At 44.6% G+C, this 12691-nt stretch overlaps 1 protein-coding gene across 1 annotated transcript in view; it reads left to right on the top strand.

The window, feature by feature from the left end:
* Positions 1-12691, top strand: part of HMCN1 (hemicentin 1) — a 921797-nt gene that overhangs the window by 238817 nt on the left and 670289 nt on the right. The window contains exon 28 of the mRNA XM_075322013.1: positions 11803-11944. Within this exon, the coding sequence (XP_075178128.1) occupies positions 11803-11944 (142 nt within the window). The remainder of the gene's footprint in view (positions 1-11802; positions 11945-12691) is intronic.

The raw sequence follows: 12691 nt of genomic DNA, 5'->3' as shown, positions 1-12691 counted from the left end.
CCCAGCTGCCTATTTGTACCCGGCTGGGAACTACAAATATAGGGAAGCCCTTTTTTTACTTAATTCATGAATTTTATGAAATAATTTAAAAAAAAAAACAAAACGACGTGGCCTTCGCCCCATTTTTGTGTCCAGCCGGGTACAACTAGGCAGCTGGGGGATTGGAATCCACAGCACAGGTTAGCCCGAGGTTTCTGGGCCCCTCTGCTGCGAATTGCAGTCCGCAGCCGCCCCAGAAAATGGCGCTCTCATAGAAGCGCCATCATCTGGCGCTGTATCCAACTCTTCCAACAGCCCTGAAGCCGGGTGGCTTGTTGGGTAATCATGAATTAATACTGGCTTTGTTTTACTAGCTTGTATTAAGTCAGAGATTCTTAATGTCAGGCACGTTTGACCCGGCCATTAAGAATCTCCAATAAAGGGTTAAAAAAAAACACCACACAGAAAAAAAATACTTTAATAGAAATAAATACACAGACACATTAGACACTCCATCTTTATTACCCCCTGTCAGCCATCCACGATCCTGCTCTTCTGTCTTCTTTCCCCTTCAACACATGCAGCTCTGTCTGCTCCATCAGACAGCACTGCATGGGGGAAGACGCTGTGCTCCATGCAGAAATCACTCTGTAAGAGTGACCACAGGCTCCCGGCTGTAAGCGGTGGCACAGGTTGCCATAGCAACGCTGCTCCGATTACGTGATTCCGGTACCGCTGCGTGCTGGTAGTGGGACGTCCCCGTCACTGCTACCAAGCGCGTTGCTATGGCAACGGTGATCTCCTTTATTGACCGGCTGTGTCAGCCGGTCAGGAGCCGGCTTCTGCGGACGCTGGTGGTAACTACAGTAAACATCGGGTAACCAAGAAGCCCTTTCCTTGGTTACTCGATGTTTACCATGGTTACCAGCGACTGCCGCTCCCACGCTGCCAGTGCCAGCTCCCTGCACACATAGCCAGACTACACATCGGATTAAATTAACCCGATGTGTGCTCTGGCTAGGAGTGCAGGGAGCCAGCGTTAAGCGGTGTGCGCTGGTAACCAAGATAAATATCGGGTTGGTTTCCCGATATTTACTTTAGTTACCAAGCGCAGCATCGCTTCCACGCGTGCTGCTGGCTGGGGGCTGGTTGCTGGTGAGATCTGCCTTTGTGACAGCTCACCAGCAAACCGTGTAGCGACGCTCCAGCAATCCCTGCCAGGTCAGGTTGCTGGGGAGATTGCTGGAGCGTCGCTTAGTGTGACGGTACCTTAAGGGAACGGGGAAGCAGAGCGGGGAGTTGACCGTGTGCTAGAGCATGTCGCCGGTACACGGCGATACACAAACGTGCACCATGTAACAGAGAGATGCAATGACAGGTCCTACATGACGCGTCATAGTCATGTGACCAGTCTGTAGCCAATGAGATAACAGATACATGACTGGTCACATGCTATTTTGATGACGTCACGTAGGTCCTGCATCACTGCTGGTTAACAGGAGGATGCAGCGATTATCGGGAGGAATAGCGGCAGGAGACAGAGTGCAGGACGCATCCCGGGGACAGGTAAGTTTTATGGCAATGTTTATTAACTGTATGTGTACATTTATAATGCGTTTTTATGTGTTTGTGATTGCCTCCCATTGTTTCCTATGGGTTCGAGTGGTTCGCCGAACCAGTTCGCCGAACCGAACTCGAACCAGACCTCGGTTCGGCGAACTGAGCTCGACCTGAACCGCGACCGGTTCACTCATCTCTACTTATCAGTCTTTAATGTGGGACAGTGTCAAATGCTTAACCAAAGTCGAGATAAATGACATCCAATGATTCTCCTCGGTCCATGTGAGAGCTTACATCCTCATAGAAGCTGATCAGGTTAGTTTAACAGGAGCGATCCTTCATAAATCCATGTTGATATGGAGTTAAACAATTATTAACATTGAGACATTCCATAATAGTATCCCTTAAAAACCCTTCAAACATTTTACCCACAACAGATGTTAAGCTTAACGGCCTATAGTTTCCAGGTTCCCTTTTACACCCTTTTTTGAATATTGGTACCACATTTGCTAGCCGCCAATCCAGTGGAACAGACCCAGTTTCTATAGAGTCTTTAAATATAAGGAATAGAGGCCTGTCTATCACATTACTTAACTCCCTTAATACCCGAGGGTGAATGCCATCAGGGCCTGGTGATTTGTCAATTTTAATGTTACTAAGTCGGTTCTGCACTTCTTCCTCGGTTAGGCAGGTCATACTTAATGAAGCTTTTACATGATCACTCTGCATTTCCCGTGGCATATGCTTTTCCCGTGTGAACACAGTTGAGAAAAAAGTATTTAAAACATTTGCTTTTCCCACATCGCTTTCTATGATTTTACCCTCATTGTTCTTTAAAAGGCCAACACCATCAATTTTAATCTTTTTTCTGTTTATATAATTAAAGAATAGTTTGGGATTTGTTTTGCTTTCCTTAGCAATGAGTCTCTCAGTTTCTACCTTTGCTAAATGTATTTGTTTTTTACACATTTTATTTTTTTCTCTATATCTTTTTAATGCTTCTTCGCTGCCTTCTTGTTTTAGCTTTTTAAATGCCTTTTTCTTATTATTCATTGCCCCTTTTACATCCTTATTTAGCCACATTGGTTTTCTCCTGTTCCTAGCCCTCTTATTTCCGCATGGTATGGTTCGCTCGCAGTGGTTGTTTAATACCGATTTAAAAATTTCCCACTTATTTTCTGTTCTCCCATTTTTGTGGACATTGTCCCAATCAATTTGGCGAAGGTCTTCTCTAAGCTGATCAAACTTTGCTATCCTGAAATTCAGCGTTTTTGTAGCCCCCCTCCAAGGCACCTTACTGAAGGACAAGTGGAATTCTATTATATTGTGGTAACTATTCCCTAGGTGCCCATCCACTTGTACGTCTGTTATTCTATCTGGCCTGTTGCTTAAAATTAAGTCCAGAAGGGCTGCCCCTCTAGTTGGGCCCGGCACAAGTTGGGACAGATAATTATCCTTAGTTACTGACAAAAGCCGGTTTCCTTTCTGAGATACGCAGGTTTCAGTTTCCCAGTCTATATCGGGGTAGTTGAAGTCCCCCATAATAATCACCTCATTGTGATTTGCTGCTTTGTCTATTTGTTTCAATAAAACATTTTCAGTGGTTTCTGTTATATTTGGTGGCTTATAACAAACCCCTATGAGGATTTTATTAGTTTTCCCTCCTTGTATCTCCACCCATAGAGACTCCACCTCTTCATTTCCCTCTTGGATATCTTCTCTTAGTCTGGGCTTTAAACTGAACTTTATATATAGACAGACTCCACCCCCTTTCCTTTTTTTACGATCCCTCCTAAACAATTCATATCCTTGCAGGTTAGCCGCCCAGTCATAACTGTCATCTAACCATGTCTCAGTTATTCCTACTATGTCGTATTTTTCCTCATACATTACCAGCTCCAGTTCTTCCATCCTATTGGTCAGGCTTCTTGTATTGGTCAGCATGCAGGAAAGAAGTTTTGCGCCCCTTTTCTTAGCTTCCTTCTTAGTACCCTGTCTTAGGTCCTCTTTACGGCATCTAGTGCCCTTGATTAGCTTGTCCTTCTGCTGCATGTTCTTGTCTGCTGTTTTTTCTCCCATCCGCTCTTCTTCTAGTTTAAAGAAGAGGGGATTATTATTATTATTATTATTATTATTTATTTATAGAGCACCATTAATTCCATGGTGCTGTACATGAGAAGGGGGTTACATACAAAATACGTATACAAGTTACAGTAGACAGACTAGTACAGAGGGAAGAGGGCCCTACCCTTGCGGGCTTACATTCTATAGGATTATGGGGAGGAGACAATAGGTGGGGTGTAGGTCAGGCGGCAGCTCCGCACGGTGGTCGGGCGGCAGCTCCGCACGGTGGTCGGGCGGCAGCTCCGCACGGTGGTCGGGCGGCAGCTCCGCACGGTGGTCGGGCGGCAGCGAGTTCATTGTAGATTGTAGGCATTTCGGAACAGGTGCGTTTTCAGGTTCCGTTTGAAGTTTGCAAGGGTAGGGGATAGTCTGACGTGTTGAGGCAGCGAGTTCCAGGAGACTGGGGATGCTCGGGAGAAGTCTTGGAGTCGGTTGTGTGAGGAGCGAATGAGAGAGGAGAGGAGGAGATCTTGGGAGGACCGGAGGTGACGTGTTGGAGTGTAGTGGGAGAGTAGTTCGGAGATGTACGGAGGGGAAAGATTATGCACAGCTTTGTAGGTCAGTGTTAGAAGTTTGAATTGGATACGGTGGAAGATTGGAAGCCAGTGGAGGGACATGCAGAGAGGGGAAGCGGGGTGGTATTGAGGAGAGAGGTGGATAAGTCGGGCAGCAGAGTTAAGGATGGACTGGAGAGGGGCAAGCGTGTTGGCAGGGAGGCCACAGAGGAGGATGTTACAGTAGTCGAGGCGGGAGATTATGAGGGCATGCACTAGCATTTTAGTTGATTGCAAATTGAGGAAAGGGCGGATTCTGGAAATATTTTTGAGTTGAAGACGGCAGGAGGTGGTGAGGGATTGGATGTGTGGTATGAAGGATAAGGCAGAGTCAAAGGTCACTCCGAGGCAGCGAACTTTGGGTACTGGCGAGAGCGTGGTGTTATTTATTGTAATAGATAGATTAGGTGGAGAGTGTAGGTGAGACGGAGGAAAGATGATTAGTTCAGTTTTGGCCACATTGAGCTTTAGGAAGCGAGAGGAGAAGAAGGAGGATATAGCAGATAGACATTTCGGGATTTTGGACAGCAGAGATGTGGCATCTGGGCCAGAGAGGTAGATCTGGGTGTCGTCGGCATATAGGTGGTATTGGAAGCCATGGGACTTTATGAGTTGTCCCAGGCCAAATGTGTAGATAGAGAAAAGTAGGGGTCCTAGGACAGAGCCTTGAGGGACGCCAACAGAGAGATGGTGGGATGAAGAGGTTGTGTGGAAGTGGGAGACACTAAAAGTGCGATTTGAGAGGTATGAAGAGATCCAAGAGAGGGCAAGATCTCTGACACCAAGGGAAGAGAGGGTCTGTAATAGGAGGGAGTGGTCAACGGTATCGAAGGCTGAGGACAGGTCTAGGAGTAGGAGTATAGAGAAGTGCTTGTTCGCTTTGGCAGTAAGCAAGTCATTTGTGATTTTAGTCAGGACAGTTTCGGTGGAGTGATGTGGACGGAAGCCGGACTGTAGGTTGTCAAAGAGAGCGTTAGAGGAGAGGTGGGAGGAAAGTTCAGCATGGACATGCTGTTCCAGGAGTTTTGAGGCAAGTGGGAGTAGTGATATGGGGCGGTAGCTGGTAGTAGAGGTTGGATCGAGGGAAGGTTTCTTTAGGATAGGTGTGACTGTTGCATGTTTAAAGGCAGAGGGGAAGGTTCCAGTCGTTAAAGATAGGTTGAAGAGATGGGTTAAGGCTGGAATAAGGATGGTGGTGAGGTTGGGAAGGAGGTGGGATGGCATGGGGTCAAGTGCGCAGGTGGTGAGGTGCGCTTTTGAGAGCAGACGTGCAAGCTCTCCTTCGGTGATGGTGGGGAGGAAGTTTATGGGGGAGGGGCAGTGGTCAGCTACATGAAGGGGTTGTGGTGGCTGAGCAGAGAAGACTTGCCTTATTAGGTCGATTTTTTCTTGGAAATAGGTGGCAAAGTCTTCTGCAGAAATGAGGGAGGTTGGAGGGGGCAGTGGTGGGCGAAGGAGGGAGTTGAAAGTGTTGAATAACTGTTTGGGGTTGTGTGTTAGAGAGGATATGAGGTTTCTGAAGTAATCGTGTTTAGCGGAGGTGAGGACTGAACGAAATGTGTGAATTGGGGATGACTGAATAGTTTAAGGATTCCGGCCCTGACTGAATAGTTAAGTTGTCATTCCAATCAGGTATCTGAGTCTCATTGTCATCAGTATGTTCCTCATTGTCTCCACCAAGAGGTGTAACAGTTCGTGAATGAGGATCTACATTATGCTCAGAAACGTGGTCATCAGGGCCTGAATCAGACTCACAAAGCTTCTGGACATCAATGCAGACCATTTCCTGATCTGTACTCACTGTAGCTTGGGAGCAGACCTCTGATTCACAGCCTATAGTGTGACTGAACAGCTCTGCAGACTCACCCATCTCTGTTACACCATACTCTGCAGGGCGGGTGGATACTTTAGAGCTGGGAGAAAGCAAGTGCGATTGGGGTGACAACTCAGAGGACTGTTGGTTTTTGGATGTAGAAGTTGAGGTGGAGGAGAGGCCACTTGTTGGAGCACTTGTGATCCATTCAAGCATGTTCATTTTTGTGCATCATCTACCTTTGTTACAGTAGTTCTGTTCCGTAAAAAAGGGAGCACATCGGATTGTCCACGGAAAGTAGTAGACATCTTACTTTTTCTTGAAGATGGCTTTTCTTCAGCAGATGTTACTGTAGCTTTACCACCTCCCCCATGGACACAAACTTTTTTCCCTTTCCAACATGCCTGTTCCCATTTCCACCAGCATCTGTCCTTTTGCCACTCATTTTGTTTGTGACCACATTGGTCACTTAAAATGTCATAGCAAAAATGGAGAGGTAATGTACAATGCAGAGGTGGTCTAGCTTTATTGACAGCTGAAGAACCAACACTGACTATCCCTGACAATGCAGCTGTGGCCCTAAAACTGGCAGCACTGTTTGCTATAAAAAGTGCGTAGCAAAAATGGGAATGTATGTACAATGCAGAGGTGGTATACCTTGCTTTGCACCAGAGGAACACTAAGTTAGTATCCCAGACACTTTTAGTATGCCACTAAGTGTCAGCACTGTTTGCTATAAAAATTGAGTAGCGAAAATGGGAAGGTGTGTACAATGCAGAGGTGCTGTAGGTTGCGTGGCACCAGAGGAACACTAAGTTAGTATCCCAGACACTTTTAGTATGCCACTAGGTGTCAGCACTGTTTGCTATAAAAAATGCGTAGCAAAAATGGGCAGTTGTGTAGAATGCAAAGGTGCTGTAGGTTGCGTGGCACAAGAGGAACACTAAGTTTGTATCCCAGACACTTTTAGTATGCCACTAAGTGTCAACACTGTTTGCTATGAAAATTGCGTAGCAAAAATGGGAATGTGTGTACAATGCAGAGGTGTTGTACCTTGGTTGGCACCATATGAACACTGTTAGTATCCCAGACACTTTTAGTATGCCACTAAGTGTCAGCACTGTTTGGTATGAAAAATGCATAGCAAAAATGGGCAGGTGTGTAGAATGCAGAGGTGCTGTAGGTTGCGTGGCACCACAGGAATACTAAGTTAGTATCCCAGACACTTTTAGTATGCCACTAAGTGTCAACACTGTTTGCTATAAAAAATGCGTAGCAAAAATGGGCAGGTTTGTAGAATGCAGAGGTGCTGTAGGTTGCGTGGCACCAGAGGAACACTAAAGGTGGCTTTACACGCTACGACATCGCTAAAGCGATGTCGTTGGAGTCACGGATTTTGTGACGCACATCTGGCCGCGTTAGCGATGTCGCTGCGTGTGACACCTATTAGCGATTTTGAATCGTTGCAAAAACATTCAAAATCACTAATCGGTGACATGCCCCCCTATTCCCAATTATCGTAGCTGCTGCAGTAACGATGTTATTCCTCATTCCTGTGGCAGCACACATCGCTCCGTGTGACACAACAGGAACGAGGAACATCTCCTTACCTGCGTCCCGCCAGCAATGAGGAAGGAAGGAGGTGGGCGGGATGTTCGTCCCGCTCATCTCTGCCCCTCCACTTTGATTGGGCGGCCGCTTAGTGAAGTTGCTGTGACGTCACAGTGATGCTGAACGCACCTCCCCCTTGAGGGAGGGATTGTTCGGCAGTCACAGCAAAGTTGCAGAGCAGGTATGTGCGTGTGACGCTGCCGTAGCGATAATGTTCGCTACGACAGCGATCACCACATATCGTTACAATGACGGGGGCGGGTGCTATCGCGCTCGACATCGCTAGCAATTGCTAGTGATGTCACAGCATGTAAAGCCCGCTTAAGTTAGTATCCCAGACACTTTTAGTATGCCACTAAGTGTCAGCACTGTTTGCTATAAAAATTGCGTAGCAAAAATTGGAAGGTGTGTACAATACAGAGGTGCTGTAGGTTGCGTGGCACCAGAGGAACACTAAGTTAGTATCCCAGACACTTTTAGTATGCCACTAAGTGTCAGCACTGTTTGCTATACAAAATGCATAGCAAAAATGGGCAGGTGTGTAAAATGCAGAGGTGCTGTAGGTAGCAAGACAGCAAAGGAAGCCTCAGTTTCTATCCCTGCCAATGAAAAAATGCAGCAAGGAATTGCCTGAGCTGATGTAGCCAGACGCTGTTATCTAAAGCCCAGCACATCGTTGGCACGGACCTGCCTAGCAACAATGCCTATGAACGGCTGTAATGTAGCCCTGAAAAGGGCTGAAATTACAAGTAGTCCCTAATCCCTAAAGCGCTATGTAGATTGCACTGTATGGCTACAGTGCACACAGCAGCAGCAGCGGGAGCGGAAGCTGTGACTGTCACCAACCCGCAGCAGAGAGATAATGGCGGCGATGGGGAAAATGGCTGGATCTTATAGGGCAAGGACATATGACATACACAGCCTATGACACATGCTCTTGCTTGTCTGGGAAAGATCCACTTTGCTGTGTGTGTGTCTGTGATTTGCTGACAGCCTTGCCCGCCCCACTGTACGCGCGGTTAGAAAAAAAGAAAAAAAAATGGCGATCGGCATTCTTTCAGCACTCAGCAGCAGCACTGATCTATACCCCGTCCCCCCCTGCACGCTATACACTGCAGTTTGATAATATCATGATTCACAGTGACTCACACTATTACAGTGAGAAGCCAGCTAGTAACTAGCTACGCTTTTTGTTGATCGAACCGTTCTTGATGTAATTCGAACTACCGAACTTTTACCAAATCGTTCGAGTTCGTCGAACGACTTGAACACCCCCCAAAATCACTCGAACATGAAATTGGCGAACCTCGAACATCGCTCATCTCTAGTCCCTTGTCTAGCAAGACGATGATGCCTGTGCCTGGTAGTGTGGTCAGGTAACCTTGCAGGTCATCTAGCATGCAGACTATGCTGATGTAAGTGGTTTTGAATGGTCTGATGTGTCACTTGGTGCTTTTTACCTTCCTTAAAAGTGCCTGGAGTTGTGTGACATTCATCTTCCGATTCCAAAGGGCATTGTTCACAATGAATCGGTCATCATGGGGGGATATGGCCAAAAACGTCCAGATAAGTACCATTCACTGATGCTTTCAGTCTCTCTGTATGTTTGTTGCAACCTGCTGATGACACTCTGTGACACTCTAGGCTCAGTGACCACTTTGTCTGAGATCATCCTGCTTGAAGCCTCGCAATGATGAGGTAGTGTTGATCAATTGTTAGTTGTCGTCTTGGTCTCATGATGTTAAAATGTGAACAGAATATTGAGGAGGACTGTTTACATATTAATTTTAATTGAATCCTGAAATTTATTGGGCGATTTCTGGACCAATCACCTCTTATGAATTTTGCCATTAAGCTCCTTGTTAGAGAACAGCAAGTTGTGCAAAAAGTAGTGAAACATTAAACAGTTGACCATGTGCATCCAAAAGTTTGGAGAAGGTCACATTAAGCTCCCCTCATAAGGTTCTAGATTTTATGATCTCCTGAAATTTCATCCAAAAGCCAAATGTCCCTAACTTTTTATGAGCAGTGTATGTTCCTTAAGGTACCGTCACACTAAGCGACACTCCAGCGATCCCACCAGCAACCTGACCTGGCAGGGATCGCTGGAGCATCGCTACATGGGTTGCTGGTGAGCTGTCAAACAAGCAGATCTCACCAGCAAGCAGTGACCAGCCCCCAGCCAGCAGCGACGCGTGGACGCGATGCTGCGCTTGGTAACTAAGGTAAATATCGGGTAACCAACCCGATATTTACCTTGGTTACCAGCGCACACCGCTTAGCGCTGGCTCCCTGCACTCCTAGCCAGAGTACACATCGAGTTAATTACCCGATGTGTAGTCTGGCTATGTGTGCAGGGAGCTGGCACTGACAGCGTGAGAGCGGCGGACTCTGGTAACGAAGGTAAATATCGGGTAACCAAGGAAAGGGCTTCTTGGTTACCCGATGTTTACCTTGGTTACCAGCGTCCGCAGAAGCCGGCTCCCTGCTCACTGCACATTCAGTTGTTGCTCTCTCGCTGTCACACACAACACTAAAAAATGGTCCAGGACATTCAGCAACAACCAGCGACCTCACAGCAGGGGCCAGGTTGTTGCTGGATGTCACACACAGCAACATCGCTAGCAACGTCGCTGTTGCGTCACAAAAGTCATGCCCCAGCAGCGATTTTGTTAGCGATGTTGCTTAGTGAGACGTGGCCTTTAGTGCCAGTGAAGGGAAAATTAGAATGTTTGTGATGTCAGGGTCATATTCTCTCTTATTATGTATATTACCGCTCATTATCACATAATGCCCTCTCTGGTTACATGCTTCACCATGCCTTACATATCAGATTCTATGGTTACTTTTGTTATTTATAGCTCCCTGTCTTTAATTCATAGCATCTTCTATTGTTAGATACAAAATGAAATGACTGTTGATAGAACATGGAAAAGCTTCTTTCCTAATGAAAGAGCTAATGGACTGGTCTTCTGATCAGATGCTGCTCAATCATCAAACATTTTATATCTAGCAAGAGAGAAATATGTAATAGAGAGGGTGCTGTGAATATAAAAAATAAAGAGAATATGTTATGTAAGGGATAATGTTATACATAACAAAAGATAATACTATGTAATAAAGGCATGGTGCCATACATAACAGAGAAGGACTCTAAATAATAAGGGACAGCACCATACATAACTAAAGTAGATGCTGCATAATAAGGGATAGTGTTACAAAACACAATGTATTTAAGGAGGACAGTGCTTTACATAACAAAAAAGAACACTATTTACTAAGGGACTGTGCTATACCTATAGTAAGACTATATTCCTGTATCCGTTCGAAGTGTCGGTGTGCTGCACGATTATTCATGCAGTGACGTACCGCTGACATTTCTTTTGATTAGTTATTTCTGTTGTTTCTTCTCCATCTTGTCAGACCTTCATGTCGACATTGTTCAATCACAACTTGTTTTGTCACACTGAGCACTGCAGCCCCAAAAATAACATATTGTATACATACATTTGCCTCCTGAATAAAATAGCTCCAAAACTACACCCCTAAATATGTTACGCACCCAATTAATATACTCGTAGTAACACACCATTCCAAATATAAGTGGTAAGCCAACACTGTGCTCCCCATTAAGTATAATATTTTCTTCCCTTCCCTATGTTTGCATGGTTTTCCTCTGGATTTTCCAATTTCTTCTCACACTCTAGAGACATACTGGGATTTTGTATTGTAAGCCCCCATTGGAACAATAATAGAGATTTCTGTAAAGTGCTGTGGAAATTAATAAAGCTATATAAGAGAGTAAAATTAATATAAATAAACTGTGTACAACAATACTCTCATAACCAAAAACTTCTAAAGAATCATTTGGCAGGTTTACTGTAGAAGAACCTGAGTGGCCCAAACTTATCCATTGGATGAATTGTAATTAAGTTTAAAGGCTCTGAGTTTTGGTCAAAGCCAAGTACAGTACCCTACCTTACTTGATGAAAAGAATAATTCACTATGATCACTTTTCAAGTACCTATATTTTTGGAATGACAAACTAAACTGGTGCAGATAGATAAGATTTTCAGGATTCTCTTACTGTAACTGTTGAGTAGGACAAGTTTTCCCATCATCATTTGTTTCTATGCTGAAAAATGTATTCTTTTCTTAAAGGTTGATGAGAGTAATAATATTTTAATACTTGAAAAAGGAAAAATAATGAAGGTTTTAAAGACTATTGAATCAGGATACTTCACATGCAGAGCTACTAACATTGCAGGGAGTTCTGAGAAGCAGTTCTTTGTAAATCTTCTTGGTAAGTTCATGTCCAGTTGTTACATTGGTAGTGTTATATGCATCTAGAGAATGGATGCAAATAATGTACATTGCCATTCTGAACCAATCCCAATGGTGCAAAAATATTAAGGAGATACTTACATGAATACATAACCAGAACCACCATCAGTACATTAATACATCACCAGGAGCATATTTTAAATGTTTGAAGAGGATTTTGAAAGTTTATGCTCAGTTTCTGCTCCAATAACATCAGTCTGAACACATGCTAAATTAATCTGAGTTTTTGGACAGAAACCCACCATATCCTCTTCATAAAAATACTCGAAACTTAGAGATTTGGGATTAGGTTTGAACATAGCCATGAAGCATGTTATGGAGTTATGGATTGCTACATATGTGGAAGATCAGAACCACTGTCAGTACAAGAATGCAACCCCAAGCATAGTGCAGCGATCAATTGAAATGCCAAGTCAGCTCCATACATAATTGTTTCACTTGAACTTACAACTCACAGTATGTCTTTAACAATGTTAAGGAAAGGATGGGAGTAGTTTTTACCAGCAATAATCAGGAGAGTGTACCATAAGGAACTTAAGTATTGAAGAGTCATAGTCAGAATTAAAATTAAACATTTTCATCAAGGTATTTTATAGACTATATCTTCCCTGATTTGAGTTGTTTACGTCCCTTTTGTCTCCACGTATTATAGACGTCATGATGAGATTTCATGCTCCAGAATTCCCTCTTCTCCACCGTCTTCTCA

The sequence above is a fragment of the Anomaloglossus baeobatrachus genome, chromosome 8 (assembly GCF_048569485.1).
Source record: "Anomaloglossus baeobatrachus isolate aAnoBae1 chromosome 8, aAnoBae1.hap1, whole genome shotgun sequence".
In the NCBI taxonomy this organism is placed as follows: Eukaryota; Metazoa; Chordata; class Amphibia; order Anura; family Aromobatidae; genus Anomaloglossus; species Anomaloglossus baeobatrachus.
Note: the sequence above shows the minus strand (reverse complement) of the source record. Positions and strands in the feature narration are given on the sequence as shown.